This window comes from Hyaena hyaena, unplaced genomic scaffold, assembly GCF_003009895.1.
Source record: "Hyaena hyaena isolate Hyena2069 unplaced genomic scaffold, ASM300989v1 scaffold_100, whole genome shotgun sequence".
NCBI lineage: Eukaryota > Metazoa > Chordata > Mammalia > Carnivora > Hyaenidae > Hyaena > Hyaena hyaena.
The window spans coordinates 341249-362820 of NW_024080732.1; the positions used below are offsets into that span (position 1 = coordinate 341249).

The 21572-nt window shown below is 48.3% G+C and overlaps 1 protein-coding gene across 1 annotated transcript in view; it reads right to left on the reverse strand.

Moving 5' to 3' along the window:
- Positions 1-21572, reverse strand: part of ANK1 (ankyrin 1) — a 216451-nt gene that overhangs the window by 66102 nt on the left and 128777 nt on the right. The window contains exons 3-9 of the mRNA XM_039235584.1: positions 11365-11463; positions 6925-7023; positions 6020-6118; positions 4898-5083; positions 3733-3831; positions 2945-3043; positions 2561-2659 (exon numbers count right to left, since the gene is read on the reverse strand). Of these exons, the coding sequence (XP_039091515.1) occupies positions 2561-2659; positions 2945-3043; positions 3733-3831; positions 4898-5083; positions 6020-6118; positions 6925-7023; positions 11365-11463 (780 nt within the window). The remainder of the gene's footprint in view (positions 1-2560; positions 2660-2944; positions 3044-3732; positions 3832-4897; positions 5084-6019; positions 6119-6924; positions 7024-11364; positions 11464-21572) is intronic.

Genomic DNA, 21572 nt, shown 5'->3' on the forward strand with positions numbered 1-21572 from the left:
ACAGAAGTCCACAGGAGGGAGGATGGGGAGTGAAGGCTCTTGAGAGGAGGTGCTCCCGAGCTCGGACTTGGCCCGGAAGACCGCCGGCGAAGGGAGCAGTGTGCTGTAGCACAGAGGCAGCCATCCTTGGGGAACTCAGGGAGCTCAATGCAGCTAAACCCTACAGGAGGGCCCAGTGTGATGGGGGTGTGCCGCTGGGCTGGGGGCAGGCAAGAGCTGGCTCACGACAGTCCAGGAGCTCAGAACTGGGATGGGAGCTCTTAGAGAGAGGATTTTCAGCAGGGGACACACAATCAGGCTGCAGGACAGCTTGTATTCGTGTCCTAGGTTGCTCTGTGTCACCTCAAAATCCACATGTTGGGGTTGCCTGGGTGGCGCAGCTGGTTGAATAGCAGCTGGTTGAATAGCTGACTCTTGATTTCAGCTCAGGTCATGATCTCACATTTGCGACATTGAGCCCTGTGTGGGGCTCTATGCTGAGCGTGGTGTCTGCTCAGCATTCTCTCTCTCTCTCTCTCTCTCTCTCTCTCTCTCCCTCTCTCTCTCCCCCCCCAACTCTCTCTCAAAACAAATAAATAAACTTTAAAAAAAGAAGAAGAAAAGAAAATTCCACATGTTGAAGTCCTAACCCCAGGAGCTCGGAACGTGATCTTATTTGGGAATCAGGTCACCGCAGATGTAGTTAGGGAAGATGAGGTCTTTAGTGTGGGCCCTGTTCCAGCATGACTACCGTCCTCCCAAAAGGGGGAAGTTTGCACACGGCCCCTCATACACAGAGAAAATGCCTCTGAAGGCAGAGGTCAGGGCAATGCATCTACAAGCCAAGGAACGTCAAAGACTGAGCAACCCCCGAAGCCGAGAGAGAGGCTTGGAACAGGTTCCCCCTCACAGTCCCTGAAGGCACCAGCCCTGCTGACCCTGATCTCAGATTTCCAGCCTCCAGAACTGCCAGGCGATGGGCCTCTGCTGTTGAAGCTGCCCAGCGTGTGGCACTTTGTGACAGCAGCACTAGCAAACGAAAACCGTTCATTGCCACCTGGTGAATTTTACATGGGTCACAACTTATTTCCCAATTGGAAAGTCAGAAGTTCTCAGTGAAGAACTTCCGTGACTGCCTTTTTAAACCTCATTCTAATAATCTGGGTAATATAAAATCATTACCAACTCAGGAAGCTTTATGCAAGTTTACACATAGGACCTCTGTGGGAAAACGCTGAGAACTTCCTGATCTAACCACATAATCGGCAGTAACGATTCTACCTTCACTTATCCAAGGATTTTTACTTTTATATTATCTCATGTGATCATCCCAACAACCCCGGGAGAGAGGGGTAGAGCTCTCCAGATGAGGAAACAGAGGCACAGACAGAGTAAGGGACATGCTCAAGAGTCGCAAAGCAACTCAGCCGTGGACGGAGGTTTAAACGAGAAATAAACTGGCTTAGGAGAGGATACTCCCAGCCCCAGCCCCTGACCAACACACACACATACACACACAAAGCCAGCTTGGTGCTGTGAGTCATGACCCAAATTACAGATAGCTGTGTAGAAGACACGATGATAATCTGTCACGGAATGGACGGACTATCTGTAACTGCTCACACGAGACCCCTGGAGAGGCTGTGAAGGGGCCTGGGTTTTCCCTTGTTCTATTCCGACACCCTTCTAAATTCACCCCAAAGAAGTGGGCGTGAGGCCTAGAGGAGGTGTAAGCAGCACTAGGCTGTCTGATAGCTTTAGCCTCGGGAAGACTCAAGAGCTGAAGGAGGGGCATTTGCTCTGGCCTTTCATGCACCTTGAGAGGAACTATTCTGTTTTCTTTTTTCACTTCACTTCAGACTGGCCCAGGCTGTAAACACTTCTCAGGCGGCTTATGTCCTATCTTTTCTTGGAGCCAAGATAAAAGACGCAAGGGTTAGTCTAGTGCTGTAGCAAGCAAATGACAGCCCGTGGGTCAAATCTGGTCTGCTGCCTATCTTTGTAAATAAAGTTTTATTGGAACATGACTGCTAGTTTGCATATTATCCATGACTGCTTTCCAACTATAATGGCAGAGTGGAATCGTTGGATCATGGCTTGCAAAGTCTATCTGGCCCTTTAGGGGAAAAAGTTTGCGGTGCCCAATCTAGATAATAATTAGAGCTATAGTGGGGTGCCTGGGTGGCTCAGTCAGTTAAGCGTCTGACTCTTGATTTTGGCTCAGGCTATGATCTCAACAGTTGTAAGTACCAGCCCTACATTGGGCTCTGGAGGTGCCCTGGAGGCAGGTGGCATGGAGCCTGCCTGAGATTCTCCCTCTCTTTCCTTCTCTGCCCCTCCCTGGCTTATGCTTTCTCTCTTTCTCTCTCTCAAAAATAAAATTAAACATTAAAAAAATAAATAGAGCTAGACTGAATGTCTTCTGTGCGACAGGCATCGGGGGAAACATCACATACACTGGCTCCACTAGGATTATTAGCATCTCTGTTTTTTCAGAAATGGGATTTGATCCTGGGTTGGCCTGACCTGGGCCCCTGGTGAAAAGGTGCTCCTCACAGAAGGGGAGCAGGGGAGCACAAACCTTGGTTTTAGCTTGGATGGGTGCCTTGTGGTCCAGCAGGATCTCTGAGATTCGCACGTGCCCATTCCGAGCTGCACAGTGGAGAGGTGTCAATTCATCCTTTAAAAGACAGGGTCCAAAAGAGAAAGCCCCAAAGGCACCCATCAGAGCCACCGGAGGGAAGCCTGCCCGCAGCACCACTGCAGCCACAGCAGCGGGGATGCTTCCTGAAAGACCAGCACATCTTGTTCTGTCCACTGCTGTGACCTGGCTGCCACTGCGAGCTGATCCAGGATGCTAGAGGCCCATCGCCAGCTGGTCGCTGAGAGCCCACCGCTCCCGCCACGGCTCGGGAAGGCAGAGCTCCCTCCCCGGGGCCCTGCGCTGGAGCTCGCTGGCACCCACCTTGGTCCTTGTTTCTATCTGGGCCCCGCGGTCCAGCAGGAGCCACACCATGATCACGTTCCCCCTGCGGGAGGCGATGTGCAGCGGCGTGATGCCGTTCTGGAAGGGAGGACCAGGAACCAGTCAGGGCGTGGCATCTGCCCCTGGAACGCGGCTGCTATGCACCCACCCCACGGCCCAGAGTCTCCAGCCCCAACCAGACAGAGGCATCACTGAAAGGAGCCGCGCTAAGCCTACCGCTAGTACCTTTCTCACCTAAGACAGATTTCAGGATCTATGAGGACATGACAGCACATGGTTAATCTTGGCAATCTGACCGAGCCGTGTCCCCCAGTCATCATAACAGACTGGAAGAAAGTCCTGCCCTCCAGGCTTGCCCCTCGAGAATGGGCACATGGAAGCTAATAGGCAGATGATCAGACACCCATCAATGAGGGGAGGCTGGGTGCCTTTGTGGCTTAAGCGTCCGACTCTGGATTTCAGCTCAGGTCCTGACCTCACAATTTGTGAGATCGAGCCCCGCACCGGGCTCTGCACTGACAGTGTGGAACCTGCTTGGGATCCTCTGTCCCCCCTCTCTCTGCCTCTTTTTCTCTCTCAAAAATAAATAAACATTAAAAAAAAAAAAACAAACCAAGCCCATCAATGGGCAGCCTCAATAAACACCAGGCTGTCCCACCCATAGTCACTTGTGCCATATGAGGAAACTCATGGTGTCAGAGCGAGAGGCAGAAGCGCCAGCAGCCAGACAAGCCCAAACCCCTCTCTCGAGGGCGGGGCCTACTTACCTGTGGGGTGAAGTTGACGCTGGCGCCCCTGTTGAGGAGCAACTGGGCCACGTTGAGGTTCTCGTAGTGAGCTGCGATGTGGAGGGGGGTGAATCCCGTCTGGAGCACAACAGGAGGGAACAATGTGTCACAAGCCACACAACTGTCATTTGCATCTCAGAATCAGCACAGGGACTCCGGAAATGTTAGCAGGGCCAGAGGGTCCGATGCAGAAAGATTCTGACTGAGGAGGACATTTGCTGAAGGGATCAAGATCTGCTTTGTGGCAAATCATATTCAAAGCCTCTGAGGGACCCACGGTCTTTGTTCTGTGGTTCACCTGGACAAACCGGGCACTAGCATCACCTCCAACTCTGGGGCCCGCTCACGTGAATGGTTATCTACGAGATTTGAGTGAATGAATGAAAAGTGTTTTGGGGTCTATGATCTGAGCTCTAGAGATTGTTTCAGCCCCCTGAAGGGGTGTGGTGACTCTGCTGCTGGCCAAAGGCGGCCCTTTGACCCCTTTGGGGTCATTGTCATTATTCTGTCTTATAACTTGAGACCATGCCTAATCCGGTCAGCAGTTTTCCAGACAGAACCCAATGACTGAACGGTGGAGGGAGCGTGTGAATAGCTCAGTGCAATCCACTCCCGCTCTAAGAGAAGTGATGAAGAATCCAAACTTACAGATGGTGGATCAGCAATGCCTCAAAACAGCAGACAGCTAGCTGTCAGGCCCCGGGGAAACCCTCCCAGGTCTTATCTCCCCATGTGGGGATATCTCCCTTCCTCCACCAGGGGCTAGCCAGGAAAAGAGGGGCATCAATTCTAGAACACCACCCGCTAGATTCCCAACTTTCGCTCCGGCCAGAGACCCGGCCTGCCGTGGGCACTTCTCCGGATGACCCAGAGCAACAAGAACCATTCCTGCTTCACGCCGAGCACATGTCTCTTGGTGTCCACCAGGGGTTTCAGGTGGGGCTGCCCCCTGTGGCTCCCACGGGTCCCTACGGGAATCTGGAGGCCCCGCCGGAGCTGGTGCTGTGTGCAGGGCTGGGACCATCTCCGGCCGCGGCTCATCCTTGGGGAACTGGTGGGGGTTAATGGTGCCTCTGTAAGCCATACGGCTCCGTGGGCCAGGTGCTAGAATTCTCCTGGTCCTCCTGGGCCTGGCTGTCCTCACCTTGGAAAGCACGTCCGGGTTGGGGTCATTCTGTAGGAGCACCGCCGCTGTCCGGGTGTCGTCGTTACGGGCCGCGATGTGCAGGGCCGGGAGGCGCACCTTGCCCTTCGTCCCGTAGTTGATGAGGTGTGCCACCACGTTCTCGTGGCCCTGCTGCAGAGCCACGGCTAGAGGAGTGAAGCCGTCCTGGCCAGAGGAAAGGAGGAAAGATCCATTTGCGTTGACTGTATCTGATTCCTCGCTGTCCTCAACGAAGGACCCACCCTTTCACACCTCAGGGCTCTTGCTCATGACCAGCCCTCAGCCTGAAATGACTTTCTTACAATTCAAAGCCCTCTTCATCCGTCAAGCTCAGTTTAAATGCCACCTGCTCCCTAACGCTTGTCTTGGCCCCACTTTTTTTTCTCTGCAATCTCACAGACCCTAGAGCCATTAATATTCTTTTATAACTTGTTCCCTGGTCTGACTGCATGCCCCGAGGGCTTTTTACTGCCCTCTGTTTCTTTGCCTCCCCTCCCTATCACCCGATCCACTGCTGCTAGGCCAGTGCCTTCAACAGGCAGCGGATCATTCATTTATTCATTTCACGCGTTATTACTAACACCTACCAAACGCTGGAATCTATGCCAGGCACTGAGGATTTGATTGTGAGCTACTGTTATTAATCCCCTCAGCTGTGTGCTGAGGTCACACAGGACCCCGTGAACTGGCAAAGCAGGGGAACAAAGTCATGTAATTGTTGGCTCTATCAAGTTCAATTTCATCATTTCATCAGTGACAAAACTCAGGATCAGAGCTGAAATGACTCATGGTTCGGGGCAGGATCCTTTCTCATTAAGGTCCAGCCTCCAGTGGTGCTTAATGCGGGAAGGACAAGCTTGACTCTGATGTTATCTCTCTGGTATGGGTCTGGGCATTCCTCAAGACCCATGACTCTGTCCCTCACTCCCCTGAAGAGCCCGTTGGCACCGAGGATGAGTGCCGTGATCAGAAGGTGGAGAACACTCTGTGACACTTTGCGGACCATGCCGGAGGAGGAAGCGGAAGCGTCTCAAGCCTAGTCCTGGGAATGCACGTCCCCGGCAATGTCTCACAGTGAGGCCATGTGCCCAAGGTACTTACTTCTGTGGCCACATTCTGATTAGCTCCATTTTCCAGTAAAAACTTAACCACTTCCAAGTGATTCTCTTGTGCTGCCATGTACAAGGGTGTAAAGCCTTTCTGTAAACCAAGAGAAAAAGTCATTAAAGCTCACCCATAAAATTAGGGAAAGATGCTAAACTTGGGGTAAAATCCTCCACACTGAAGAACAACTCTTTCTTCATGTATTTTCAGCTGGCCCACAGGGCCATGTCCCCACCAGTTTCTCCTGTTGCAAAAACTCACAGACACTTTGAAATGGCTTAACTGGGGGGAGGTGGGGTGGTGCCTGAGTGGCTCAGTTAGTTAAGCAACTGACTTCGGCTCAGGTCATGATCTCATGGTTCGTGAGTTCCAGCCCCACATCAGGCTCCGTGCTGCCGGCTCTGAGCCTGGAGCCTGCTTCAGATTCTGTGTCTCCTTCTCTCTCTACCCCTCCCCTGCTCGTACTCTGTCTCTCTCTCTCTCAAAAATAAATAAACATTTAAAAAAAAGAAAAAAAAAAGAAGTGGGATTATTACAAAAGCCACCAGGTAGAGGAGGGGGCACTCTATACCTCTTGCACACACACTCTCCCTCTATTTTCACTCCTTCTTTGTGAACTCCCCATGTCCCACCCACCACTAAATACAGTCTCTCTCCCCAAAGGAGCCATAGCTAGATATATTATCTGGCTGGTTTCACTGAACAGAGATGGGGTCTGCAATGATGACCCATATCGGCTTAGAATGCACAACAGAAGCATGAAAAATAATAAGGGATGCCTTTGTTACTGCTGGGAGACACATTGCCGATTAAGCTATTCAGTGCCCCTGCTACAAAACAGAAATATAGATGGGAAAGAAGGACAATGCCCTCTGGCCTGGGACCCGGGACAGAGCCATCACCTGCGACTGGGCGTTGACATTGGCACCATAGTTGACCAGCTCCCGGACCACCTCGTCCTGACCAGCGAGGGCGGCGATGTGCAGAGCCGTGTTCCCTTTCTGAAACACACATGGAGAGGAAGCAGGGAAGATCTCTCATCAGGCTGCCAACGATATTGTGACCATCAAAAGTAAAGTCACCGTTAAAGGTACACTAACAGGGGTGCTGGTTGGGGTGGGGGAAGGTGGGCTTTCTTTAGACCCAAAAGAGATAGACAACACACATCAGTGTGCCTGACCTATTATACACTTTGAAACGGTACTGAAAGCCCAAGGAGGAAAATTTGTCTCGCTCTCCAAAAAAAAATCATGCTAATGGATAAAAAAGCCACTTCTCAACACCTAATCTGCTGCATGCAGACATAGCATTCTGTCATCAGCTGACAGACCCGTCAGCATTCCTCAGGACACACACGGAAAGGTTTGCCAGGCGAGCCGGCCTCCTCAGACTTCCAGCTCCTCTTGGCTGGAACTTTACAGGACGATGCAGGGTCCCCTCAAGGCCTGGAGCTCTGGGGAAAGAGGCCAGCACGGTCCGTGGACTCAGCATCCTTAACCCAGGGACAGAAGGAGGAGAGGCCAAGAGGGGAAAGTGTAGCAATATGTAAAGGGGTTGGGGGGGAATAAAATGAACTATATAATGCATGTAGGGAAGGGAAGAAAAATATGGAATTAAAGGGGGGAAATAAATAATGGAATCTGGCAGAGACAACTACAAAAAAAAAAAAAAGACTATTTGACATATTAGTCAGTAAAATATATATAATGAGCCAGGGCTTCCCCAGATTAGAGAGGAGACAAAAGCCACAGGAATAAACACTAGAAGAAAATAAAGTGCACAGTTGTTTTAAAATCAACTTTTTCAGGCTCCAGCGTGGTTTAGTCGGTGAAGCATCCAACTTCGGCCCAGGTCATGATCTCACAGTTTGTGAGTTCAAGCCCCGTGTCTGGCTCTGTGCTGACAGCTCAGAGCCTGGAGCCTGCTTTGGATTCTGTGTCTCCCTCTCAATAAAAATAAAAATAAACATTAAAAATTTTTAACGTAAACTTTTTCAAAGCTAAAACCCTTAGTAGGGACCAAGAAACCAGGCAGGTTCTGAGGAGGTGGCTGGAACACTGAGGTTTGCTTGTCCCGATACATTCTGGGTATTTAACAAGTGCTAGATGGGGTTTGGGTCTAGCAGGCTTCTTCTGTTTCTTCCTTCCTGCTTCCCGGAAGTCCTGGCACATTCTCTGACTCACCTACATGACCCTGCTGGCCCCCCAGCTCAGTGAGAGGCAAGCAGGCCAGGCCCCACCAGACAGCTTCTGTCAAACGGGGCAGGTGGGAGAAAACGGGATCCATGTGCGCCCATCTGTAACCAACCCCACCCTGCAACTTAAGAAGACCTCAAATGAACTCAGTTTTTTGCACTTGAGATGGTATATAATTTACCTAACCTACAGAAACCCTTGCTAATCCATCTCAGGCAACTCAAGCCCTGACAAGTCAGGACTTCAAACTCCGTGTACACACTGAGGCCATCTGTCACTGGGAGAAAAGTGTCCTCACCCGGGCGGAACTGAGCAGCACAGGCACCGAGCTCTGTGCCCACCCCCCCACCCCAGCCACGGCTGCCCCACCTGCAGGTGGGTGAGGAAGCCCCACTGAAAGCCCCTGGGGGCTGGTGGGGGCTCAGGTCTTTGTTTCCCAAGTGAGGCCTGTATCAGGCAAGAGTAACCTGCTTCTTGCTTCCCAAGTTGTCTTCTTGATTTCTCCTGAAGTCCCCTTTGAAAAACAAAAGGGTTCCTCCTCCAATATCCATCAGAGAATAAGTGCCAGAAATGAATGTATAGAGGCTAATTAATCATTTTTCATAGAAGTCCAAAGAGCTTGCATTTAGAGGCCTTGGCACCTGGGCCCGACTCACTCACTCTACCAAGTGGAACACAGCCGTTGGCACCAGAACCTTCTCTAGAAATCAGGACTCAGAACTCCAAGTCTCCCCATTTAGAAGCACATGTCTTGTGCCCATTCATGTGTTTGTTACACGCCACGCACTTGTGTGTCGGGCGCCGGGCCAGGCATGGGAGTAGAGAAGACTGAGACTCAAGCTCCTTGGCCTCAAGAAGCAGTGTTAAATGTTTCTTTCCATCTGCCTCTTTCTGTCTGAAATCACACTCCATCAGAGCTCTCTCCCATAGAAACCCCAGCTGGACCCGTGCAGAACCCTGGCTGTGGACCCTGGCCCTGGCCACCTTCTGGATCTGGGCTGAGGGCAGCCCTGGTGAGGGGTAAGAGCAAAGGGGGGACCCTGGTAAACAGACCTCCCCCCCCCCCCCCACCTACACACACGTGCATACACTGCAAGTTTTAAGAAGGCCTCTGGCCTTGGGTCAGGGGCACAGGGCAAGGAGTTGCGGCCTCTGTTTTCTCCACCCCTCCCTCTGCATGAAAGAACACTGGCCTTGAAGAAGAAAGAAAAATTTCTTAGCTGCATTTGGTCCCCAAAGACCTGCCTCCTCCCCTTTGCAGGGAGTCCCAGAGCTCCTGGAAGGGAGGGGGTTTGAGGCAGGAGCCTGGTAGATGCAAACACACAGATTAGGGCTTCCTCCTTCACTAGCCGCCTGGATGCTGAACGCGGGCCTCCAAGAGGCAGAGAAGGGAGGATGGGGGCAGAATGCTTTTGTTTTGTGCTTTAAAAAAGTGTAAGCACATTTAGGAAACTATATTGGCTTTGGCTTTTTACTCTTTTCTTTTTTTAATCTCTCTCATGCTCACAAGACCCATTATAATTCCCCAATCTGCTATGACTCTTGCTCAGCCCACGGTTTCTGCTTCACCTTTTTCCTTCCCTCTGTATGGCATTCAGGAACCACGCTGGTTTATAAAATGTCTATAAATAACAAAGACACACCAAGCATTCGCTTGCAAAATAACAATCAAAGGGGGAAATTCAGAGAGCGCGAAAATGCTGAAGTGTCATGTTTGCGCAGCTCTTGGGGCCGAGCCAGGGGAAGAAAAGCCACCCCGGGCCACGGGGAGCCCGTCAGATGGCGCGCTGCTTGCAGCCAGGTAGGTGAGAGCGCCAGAAGGAAAAATAATTGCTTCCCCTTTGTCCACAAAGAAGATGGAAACAGCTGGTATTCGTCGTGAGGTTAGGGGGAAAAATGCCCCACACACATTCAGAAAGAATGTGTCTCAGTCTATTTTACCAGCGAGATCTTTTCACCTTTGGGAAATGACATGAAAATTACAGAATTTTACCTCAAGGGATGATGGCCGCTTCATAATATTTTGGTAACACACTTCACAACCGTGTATTATATCTCTACTTATGGTTCTTCGGTTCTCTGCTGGAAAGGCGGCCAATGTGTGCGGCACGGAACTGAAATTGACGCTGGATGTGAGAGCACACTGAATAAACAGCAACCAAAAAGCAAAAGGCCGGAGGGACAAAGCCAAGAAGAAAACCAGGGGAAGTAAGCAGGAAGGAAGTGGAAGGTGTGCCGGAGTTAGTAGACAGAGGTGAGTTTTTTGGTTTAGTTTTGTTTTGAAATGCTGGCAACACCTTGTTCAATAAATAAACAAGACGGATGTATGTAAGAAATAAAATGGATCTTACAACCTGTAGATGCATAATTTCATGACTGTGGTTTCTGATCTTAAGTCACTGGCGCTGCTAATCTACGGCTATGGGCAAGAGCCTGCTGGTGTGGGAGGTGTGACGTCAGCCTTGGCCAGATGCCTCCTCTGGGAAGAGAAGGCTGTTCAAGGTAATCAGTAAGGAGAGGAGGTAAGTGTGTGGCTGACCAAGGAAGACTCGCTGGGGAAGGATAAAGGGGCGGGGTCTGGCTCTCTTTTCTATGCCTCAATAGCCACGTGGTCACCAGTGTTTACTGATTCCTTCCTACGTGCCAGGCATTTGACACCCACGATCTCAGTGCATCTTCATACGAATCCTGAGACCAAGTATGACAGTCCCCATTTTATAGATGAGGAAATGGAGACTTCTCACTAGCTAACTGGCTCAGAGTCACAGAGCGTACAGTATCTCCGCTGGGATCTGGACCCAAGACACCTGACTGTGGAAATGCTAGGGCTCTCAGACCCTGCACTGGGGTCAAGGACTCTAAGAAAACATACAGCCACAGTGAAAAGGGTTCTATTTCTAGATTTATAATCTAGCCATGAAAATAAAGTAAAAGCCCATGGATTCTTTTCTGGAAACAGGGTCCTGTGCCTTTCAGGTGACTTTGCAGAGAACTAGGAAGCAATCGGAAGCACAAGAGAAATTCAGAAAGCACACTTGGCTTTCTCTCCTGAAGGGCTGGTTTCCACGCCAGAGTCTGGGACGATACACGAGGTACCCACATACTTGAATTATCAATGAAAAGCTCCCCGCTACCTAAGAGACATACCTTGGTTGTCGTTTCTAGAATGATTTCTTTGTGCAGAAGTTCAACCACCATCTTCACATGGCCTTCTTTAGAGGCCAGGTGCAAGCCGTTCAGCCCATTCTGTAAAGAGCAGAGAGGCAGGAAGAGTGTGGTTAGGGGACTATGCATTCTTCTGTTCTAGACGCCCCTTCCCTGTGAAGAGATGTGTGAAGAGCCAGAAGGGAAGAACGGGAGGTGCCCTGAGTGGGGCCGGTCCAGCCTCTACGGGCCCTTTTCTATAGAAGCATCAGATGACTGGAGAACAGGCAAGAGTGATACCACCACTCCCCAGATTCGTATCCATATTAAGTGTGGAGATGCTCTCACAGAGCCAGTGGGTGACCTTGAAGTTCAGATCTTGGCCAGGCTTTTGGCAATAGCTTCCTTGAAGTGGTATAGCTTCAGCCCCCCGCACCCCCCACCCCGAAGCTAATTTTCATGGCAGCAATCAGTAAAGGCAAAGAGGTAACACCAGGGGCACCTCGGTTAGTTAAGCGTCCGACTTTGGCTCAGGTCATGATCTCACGGTTCGTGGGTTCGAGACCCACGTCAGGCTCTGTGCTGACTGCCAGCTCAGAGCCTGGAGCCTGTTTCAGATTCTGTGTCTCCCTCTCTCTCTGACCCTCCTCTGCTCACACTGTCTCTCTCTCAGAAATAAATTTAAAAAATAAAATAAAATAATTAAAAAATAAAAAGGCAACACCAGTGTACCCTAGACATTTGTAGGGATAGAGGCTTATTTGGTAGAATAACAAACTCTGAAATGGGGTCTTCTGAGAACTAAACACCACCAGCTGCCCAGCTAGATTTCCTCGACACCAGAATCAGTAGTAAAATAGCCCCTTGGCTACCTTGCCATTTCAAATGTGGCCAAAGCTTGTCTGACGGTTCAGTTGTAGGGGATAAAAACTAAAATACAAGAACCAACACTGCTCACGCCCAGTCATCACCAGCCACAGAAGCAGATCTCTCACCAGCCACAGAAAGTTGACGCCACACCTGGCGAGGGTGGAGAGAAAGCCGCCTTAGCTCAGGTTTTACTTTGCATATTCCTGCACGCCCTGTGTTCCGATCCTTGCACTTGGCTGCCTGGATACTTTCTGGCAAAAGCTGACTTCAAAGAGTGCTCCTTAGAGCCACAAATAATTCTGACAATATGACGGAACTCATTTCACTTCCAATGATGAACAGATCTTGGCTCCATATGGAAAACGATTTCAGTCGATCAGCATTCCCCATGCCCTACTTTTGTGTTTTCTTTCTCGCCTCCTCCTTGCCCACCAGCAACCCTTCCCTCTTGTCTCATTCCTTCCTGTCTGCTGTTCCAGTCAGCCCTGTTCTAGCATGTTCTTTCCTTTCAGGGGATGCCCCAGGGCCACTGCAGGCTCTAGCTAATAAAAAAGACCCTCACCACCATGATGGAGGAGCTTGGCTCCTGACGGTGTGACTTCTCCCCAAATACCTCTGCAGCCCATCATGGGTTCCTGAAACCCCCACGCTCCCTGTGTGTCAGGGCATCCAGGAGCAGTGAATGCTCACGGAAAAGACACAGCTGCTCACATTAGCACTAGAGTCTCCGCAGTCAGTATTAGGAGATTCCCATTAAAAACACAAATATCGAATCTGGGGGTGATAGTGCATTAATCCTTAACAGGTGAGTTCTGTTGCTTTGCTCAAACCAGCAGAGGAAATAAGGAGGAAATACTGAAACAATGAGACCTAAGACAGGTGCCTCCCGATGGGAGAACAGAAGGTATCTCAAACTCTTTACATCAGGGCCTTGAACAGGCAAAATACAACAGGTGCCCCAGGCATCAGAAAAAAAGAGGAAGTGGGATCCAAAGGGAACTTTGCCTAATTTCCATTCCATCAGGCCCTCCCTGCACCCCAGCCATGCTGAGCGAAGTAGGCCAAATCTTTGCACGTTAGCACAGCCAGGCTTGGCAAGCTGTGTGTGTGGGTGGGGGGTGATGGGAGGGCCCTTTCACGCAACATTTCCCCATGCAAATGTCTAGAAATCACGGTTGGGTGTTTTCCTCTTGTAGATTTTGTTCGCCACTAAATGCAGAATCCAAAGCGTGTGAATTATTCACACCCCAGTGTGAATGGGCTTATCAGATAAAGGCTGGGTCCCAGTCAGTTTTGATAACAGAAAGGGAGACAGGAATCTGTTAGAACAGGAACCTGGGGGAGGGAGAAGAACACTGAGTGGCAGTAAACCAGTTTCCCTCAAATCAATCTGCAAAACACAAATCCACTGAAAAGCAATGGGTCCAGTGACTGGGGCTTTGGAAGCCTGGAGCCCCGCCCTTCGGCTCTGTGTCCTCAGCTCTACTCTGGGCCATGTCTGCAGCCTCCTTCCTCCTCCCTCCCTGAGCGCTGCGGTCTGCAATCCCTTCCTGAAACCCAGCAGTGATTACTCGGGAACCGGGGTGGTGTTTGCGGCTGTGGGAATCTCGGCAGCTGCTGCAGTCAGCTTTCTGCAGGGGCCTCAGCTGTGGAGGCGGCCCGCATGGCATGGTGCTGATCGCTGTGGTTTAGCGCTGACTTGGGCAGCATGGTACCTTTCCATGAGCATTCGCTGGTCCTGCACGCCTCAAAGCTGGGAAGTTGGCAAGTCTACAAGGAAAACACCTAAGTTTACTGCTAATGCTCCGGGGTGGCTGTCCCTGCCCTTTGGACCCAGTGTCAGGATTGTAATCCAGAGAGATTCTAGAAGTACTGTCTGACCAGGGAATGCTGGAGTGGAAAGGGATGTCAGAGATCCCTGAATGGTCAGGAAATCAAGGTCCAGAGTAGTCAAATGACTAGCTAGGGTCACACGACCTTTCTAGGGCACAGCCACATATAGAACAAATCTGGATTCCCCCTCCCCTACCCCCACCAAAAAAGGGTTTAGGTTTTGTTTTGATCTTTTTGCCCCTAGGAACCAGTATGTTTCTTTTTATCACACGATAAGAGTACATTTCTCCTTTTTTTTTTTTTTAAGTGTTTGTTTATTTTGAGAGAGAGAGGAAAACCATGAGCAGGGAGGGGCAGAGAGAGAGAAGAAGAGAAAGAATCCCAAGCAGGTTCCATGCTGTCAGCACAGAACCCAGGACAGGGCTCAATCCCATGAACCATGGGAGCATGACCTGAGCCAAAATCAAGAGTAGGACACTTGACTGAGTCCCCCAGGTGTCCCCATTTCTCCTTTTTTTTTTTGATTACCGGGCGGGTAGAGCTACCAGTCACAATCACCCATAAGGGTCTGGTCATGGCCACTATATTTTGAGATCCAGGATTTTTCTCATTGCCCTGGCCCATACAAAGTCCTCTGCTTCCCTCCCTGCGTCATAGGCCCCCTCCAAAAGCTACACTCTTGGCAGGAGGTGACCACATCAAAGAGACCATCTGAATATATCCGTATCTTGAATTGTTTTACTTAGCTTCCATTCCAGATCCTGGTTCAATGTTCTCTTTCTTCTTTATGGCTTTGTAGTTTTCTGACTCTATTTCTGTTTGTTTGCTTTCAACATAATCACCCTAAGTCACGTCCGAGCCTATCAGTGTGGTGATCTGAACTCAACGCCCTCATCAGAGCCACAGAACCGAGCCCCACTTGGCATAGTTGTCACATGCAAGGTGCCTACGACACGCACATAAGATGTGCAAGAAGGCCCAGAATTTATCGAGAACAAGGTCACATATGGAACGTGCCTGGACCAAACATTTGTCTCAGCTATGCTTAGAGTCACAGCAGTTACCTAATGAAGGCATTGACTTAATCCAATTCGGGAAAAATTTACTGAGAACCTATTCTGTACCTGGCACCCCACTAGGGATGAACAAGACACAGACCCTTATCCTTGAAGATCTCAATTTACTAGAGGAAAGAGATGCATAAACAATAAATGCAAAACAAAGTGAAAATGCCCCAAAGGGCATGCATAAGATTAGAAGTAGCACAGGGGAGAGAGCCAAAAGGGTCAGGAAGGCTTCCCGGAGGCCTTTTCAAGGCAGCCTGTGCACAGGCAGAGTGACAAGTTCATTGACAATGGCAAGACGAGAAGCTGGGTCTGAATTTAAATTTTAAACCCAAGAGATAACATTTTAGAGACTATGCTCCCAGCCCTTGTCATCAAGTGCCTTCCCCCACCTCCAGGAAGCATCTGAATTCAAGAGATGCACAGACCCCCAAAACCACAACAGCAACCGGCCTTCGCAGGGGGGCTGCTGGTACCATCTAGCAGCTGATGTCACGGAATGCCTGAAAACTAAATTATGGCACATGAACACTACGGAATTGTACAACTGTCTCATTAAATACATTACTAGCCAAAATAGGAGATCAATTTCAGTATTCTGAAAGACTGTTTCCTGGATAAATACTACATTTAACACTTTGTTTTTCTTTTTTTAAGTTTATTTATTTATTTTGATAGAGAGAGAGTTCATGTAAGTGGGGGAGGGGCAGAGAGAGAGGGAAAGAGAATCCCAAGCAGACTCTGTGCTCAGTGTAGATCCTGATTTAGGGTTTGAACCCATGAACCATGAGCTCATGACTTGTGCCTAAATCAAGAGTTGGATGCTTAACTAAGCCACCCAGGGGCCTCAACACCCTATTTTTCCTTAAAGAGATTTATTTTTATTGCTCAAATAAAAAAGGGATAGAGGTACAAATTAGGTGAGCTATTTGTTCTTAGCTGTAACTATGGATAGAGATAAGCCAAAATCTACCAGCTCTTCAGAACCAGGATCCATATGTTTTATTTTAGTTACAGCAAGTTTAAGTTGTTTGCGAGGAAAAGGCAGGCTGCTATATCTCGTCTTGCATCTTTTCACTACTGCAGCTAACCTTCCCGGCCCCTCCTCTTGATACAGGATGGCAGACAGACTGCTGAGGGTGATGATGGGGAAAAACACGTATTTCATACCCCAAATAACTGAGTGTAGGAGATAAGCAAGAAGGAGGTAGAGGAATATGAGAGTAAATGCTTCAATTAAGTTAGAAGCTGGATTGCAAAAGCAGTAACTTCTTGTGGCCATTTTTAACCACGTGCCTTCCTTGGGGAAACCCCAGCTCACCATATTCCTCTTCTTAGATTCCCCCTTCTTGGTTTCCAGTACACAACACATTCGTTAAGCGAAATTCTTCCACAGCTCTTTGCTGCTCAGTTCTTTTTTTTTTTTTTTTTCCTCCTCCTATTATTTTTCTCTGTTGTGTCCATTTTATCATTTCTATGGACTTATCTTCAAGCTCTTTGATTTCTTCCTCATCTGTGCCCAATCTACTGATGAGTCTATTAAATAAATTCATTATTCCCCAAAATACGGGGCTTTTAGAATTTCTAGCATTTCATTTGATTCTTTCTTATAGTTTCCATCACTCTGCTGAAACTCATCCGTTCATGAATGCTATCCACTTTTCCTACGAGATCCTTTAACACATTAATCACAGTTATTGTAAAGACCATCAATGGTCCCAACATTCAGGTCATCTTTGAGTCTGGTTCTGTTGATTGCTTTGCCTCTTGACAACAGCTTTGTTTTTTTCATACTTGTGTGTGTGTTATAATTTTTATTTTTATTTATTTTTATTTTTTAAATGTTTATTTACTTTTTGAGAGAGAGAGAGACAGAGATAGAGACAGAGAGACAGAGATGTGAGCAGGGGAGGGGCAGAGAGAGACAGACAGAGTCTGAAGTAGGCTTTGAGCTGTCAGCACAGAGCCCGAAATGGGGCTCGAACCCACGGACTGCGAGATCATGACCTGAGCTGAAGTCGGACACCTAACCGACTGAGCCACCTAGGTGCCCCTGTGTTGTAATTTTTAATCGAATGCCAGACATTATGTGTAGAAGGGCAATAGAGGCTGAAGTAAATAGCATTTATGCCTCAAATGGACCTACCTCTACTGTGAAGTTGTTAGCATGGGGGTGAGGAGATCTGAGCCAATCAATCAGGAGCTGACATGGGTCTAAGTTCTGTTACCTTCAGGGCACCACAGCCTTCAAATTCCTCTAGATGGAGGCTGTTGTTACTTTAAGCTTAGAGTAGAAGCTGGGGTGCTGGGGAGATTCCTGAGTTCCTGATCTTCCTTCAGCTATCAGTCTGCCCTGCATGCCTGCACCTCGCTGGGGTCTTTCTCTACACTCCTGCCCCCCTCCCAGCAATAACATGCTCTTCCTTGTCATGGGGCAGGGAGGCAGCAGGGAAGTTCTCCTCGGTCTTGGCCGAGCCCCAGTCTTATAACCAATATCTCAAAAGCTCTTGCACCTGGATCTCAAAGGTAGGATTCTTGTTTTAAGTATGTACTCTTTCCCCTCCTATCTGTGGCAGCAAGACCTACCTTATCTTTATACTTGGCCTTGGGTGGGAGTCTCTTGCTTCACTTTCAGCAGTAATAGGCCTCTGGGCATTATTGGCATGTGACAGTTATTGGGCCAGGACGATGGTCTCCTGCCCTCCCTCCAGGAGTGCAGTGGTTTGGGCTCTACCTTTCCTGTGGCACCACTGGGTCTGTGCTGTAGGAAATATTTCTACCCCTCCCCAGGAGCAGAGGTAGCTTGTTTCTATTCTTCCCTACGAAGAATCAACTTTTGCCCATGGTCTGAGGTGAGAGGGTTTGTTTTTGCTTCACCTGAGGGAAGAATCTGGGGAAGCAGGCAAGGCTTTGTCTGTTACTGCCTCTACCCCTGACTCCAGAGCTACCAAGTGCCACCTGTGTTCCCATGCCACTGAGGGAGACTGTTTGGTCTCCTGACTTTTCCCAATATTTCCAATGAGCACCAAATGGAGGCCTGTGGTTCCAGACATACTGCAGTTCATGTTGACCTTTAAGACTTTGTTAAGATTTTGGCTTGTTCAATGCTGCTGCTTTCTCCCGTACTCTGCTGCAGCTAAAATGGTGGCCCTCTCCTTGGAGAAGCTTATCCCTCTTTGGAATTCAGTTAACTTGGTTGCACAATGTGATCTCAGCCCTCTGAAGGGCTCAGGACAAATTATAATTTTGTAGATTATCCAGGCTTATCTCATTGTAGGAGTAGAAACTAGGTTCTTTGAAGCTTTTCACATCCTACATACTCCCTTTACTAGATCTCTAAGACCACTCGGCCCCATATGATCTCATTTCACATGGTTCTAACAGAACAGGCAACCCTTTTATCATCTTGTTCGGTAAAAATATTCATGCCGAGCACACACACCTGGAGTTTTTCATGTGCCTTTGCTCTTTTTCAGATAAAATGTCAATTTAGAGGATTTTTCTGAGAAGCAATATGTCCAACAGGAGGGAGAGGAGATCTCAGCCAGGCTGTGTTTCTTTTAACATTTTTAACAAGAAGAAAAAGGGGGAAAAAAGTCACATTGAGCCTGAATGATTTAATTTGGAGTATTTTCTTTTACCAACTGTGAGAAATTCCATTGGCAAAATACACAATTCCAGACATTTGTTCTCAGTAAATTGTTCCTCTGTTTAGCATCTCTGATTGCCCCAATTACACTAATTGACTTCTAAATGTACAAATACAGTAGACATGTCACAAGAAACTTAACTCTTATTCCATCCAATGCAGAGGATGGTTTCAAATAGAAAAGCTGCAGTGTCCTGAGATCCTGTATCTCTTTGAGAACTGCAAGGACATCTCAAAAGCTGCTGCTTACCCTCCCATGTGGACACACAACCCTCCCACCTCCTTTTCTCACAGCTGTTTATTTTACCCATGAACATGGCTGGCCCCTGCCCCCACAGAGCGGGCAGCCCCAAGTTGTGCCCCAAGGACTTTGAGGCAACTTCCTCCCCCTACCCCACCACATGTTCTGAGACTTATTGTTTCAGTCCCTCATCCTCTTTCTTTGAGCTAAGCAGGGTGTTTCTAGAGCACTTAATATGGTCATGTAGTATCCAGGAAGCATGATTTTTTAAAATTCATGAACACCTACTGGTTCAGCTCATCAGATTACTTAGCTGCCATCCAGTCAGGTCCAGAGGCAATGGAGCGCAGGCCAGGGAAAGTTTTGAAGGGGAAGGAAAGGATTGGAATCTTGGGAAGAATAAGCCAAGAGCAGTGGCAGAGAAAGGCATGAAGTCTGAGGACCCCAGAATGAACAAAAAGAGAGGTTGGTGAGAGGGGCTTCTAGGTAATGTTGCCCTCCTGTAACAATCCACCTTACTCCTGAGCTCAGTGAGGAACTAATCAGAAGATCTTGCTCACAAGGACAAGGATGTATACATAGAAGATCATATGCTTAGGTTTTTATACTTAATGTCCCACTGTCCTATTCAATTTGGGTTCTCTATTAGTTTGCTATATCTGTCCGGAGAAGATCAGGATCAGACTCTATGTTACAGGAGTTTAATTCTCCAAATAACACCGAGTCTGTACGCTTATGACTTCTAGCTTTGCTCTGTTATTGGTCCCCATTTGGGGAGTAAGATCACTGACATTATATAGTTGCAACTCTGCAGGCCTGAAACAGGCCATTTCTACTCCAAATCCTGAGATTGATGAGAAAGAAAGTAAAGGAAGAAAGAAAGTCAGACTACGGAAACCAGAGGCAGAGAGGATGAAGACCAAAAAGAGTAGTAGAAAAGGAAAGAGAGAATGACTATCGCTATAGTCTGATTACATGAGGAAATGAATTAAGCTGCTGGCAAAAAAAAAAAAAAAAAAAAAAAAGAAATCACTAGGACATTATAAATTTTGATTCCTTTCCCCAAATTGCCTGCATTAAATTTTCAGCCAAAACCAGAAATGAGATCAAAAGTGAATGGGAGTTTTCTTACCTTCCCTTCTCTTCCTTTTCCCTTCCCTCCCCTCCCAGCTCAGAGATGTCATCATCTGAGGAAGCAGGGCAGTGAACCAGAAGGGGTGTCCTACAGATGTGCTGACAGCGGCATGTCTGCTCTGAGAAAGAGGAGGGGGCTGCTAGCATGGTTGGAAGACTGTTACACTGAGCAAACAAGTGGGTAGACTGAGGATGATGGGAATCAGTGGGAGTCATGTTCCTGACTGTCTGAAGGGATTTACAAACATGGAAAGAGGAAGGACTAGAAGGAATTCTGAGGTGTTGGACTAGACCTGGAATTATTGACACGATCTCATGGATTTAAGAATATATTAACACAGATAGATGCAGAACTAGATACAGATGTATAGACACAGACACACGACAACCAGCAGCATTGAGCACATCAAGTGACCAGATTATGGTGTCTAACTACCATCCTCCACTAAAAGGAACCTTGAAAAAATGGCTGATCCAAGGTTGGGGCAGAGAAAGTACAAAATCACCCTGGGACAAACAGCTGTCAGAAAGGAAGGAAATGCTCAGAGAGTGATGGGGACATGTTAAAGAACAAAGTAGTCAGCCTATTGAGAGCACTCTTACTGGCCTCATTTGGATTTGAACATCAAAATAAATAATGAGAGAATCAACTTATAACCCATCAAATAACATAGAAGCCCAAGAGCCTGAACAGTATAAACAAAGAATGGAAAGAATAAATCAATGAGGGAGGAGGGAAGGGGGAAAGCTCATCCTTCAGTAAGTGCTAGCTAATAAATGCAGAAGAAATGATAGAGATGGAGAAGCACTCTCTGGAATCATCATAGTGGTAGCTGATACAGGTAGAAGGTATCAATGTATGCCAAGGTTGCCGGCTGGAAGTTTGATGAAGAACAAGACATTGGCGTTAGATAAGAATATCCCTCCCCACCCACCCACACAGAATACTGATCAACTACAAAGGGAAAAATCAGTGACACCACGAGATGACCACGGTTAACATCACCAGGAGTGGAAAGCGAGGACAATTTCTATGGTACTCCTGCCAACAATGTGTTTCCTTGGTCTGGACATGAGGAAACAGCAGCGGACACAGGTTCAAACTACAGGATGGAAACTGCTGAAAACATGCAAGACAGGCAAAGACCTGAGAAGCATTCCAGACTGAAGGAGACTGATGAAAACGACATCTAAATACAGGCTCGAAAGACTCTTAGAACAGAGAAAGAGAGAGGGAGAGAAAGAGAAGGAAGAAGACTAAGGGAAGGCAGGAAGGGAAGGAGGAAGACTGGGGGGTAAGGAAGGCAGGAGGGAGGAGGGACAGAAAGGGAGGGAGGGAGAGGGACATTTTCTCATTATCGGGGCAATCAGTAAAATTTTAACAGAGTTGCTAGATGGTTGTGTGGCATCCATGCTGATG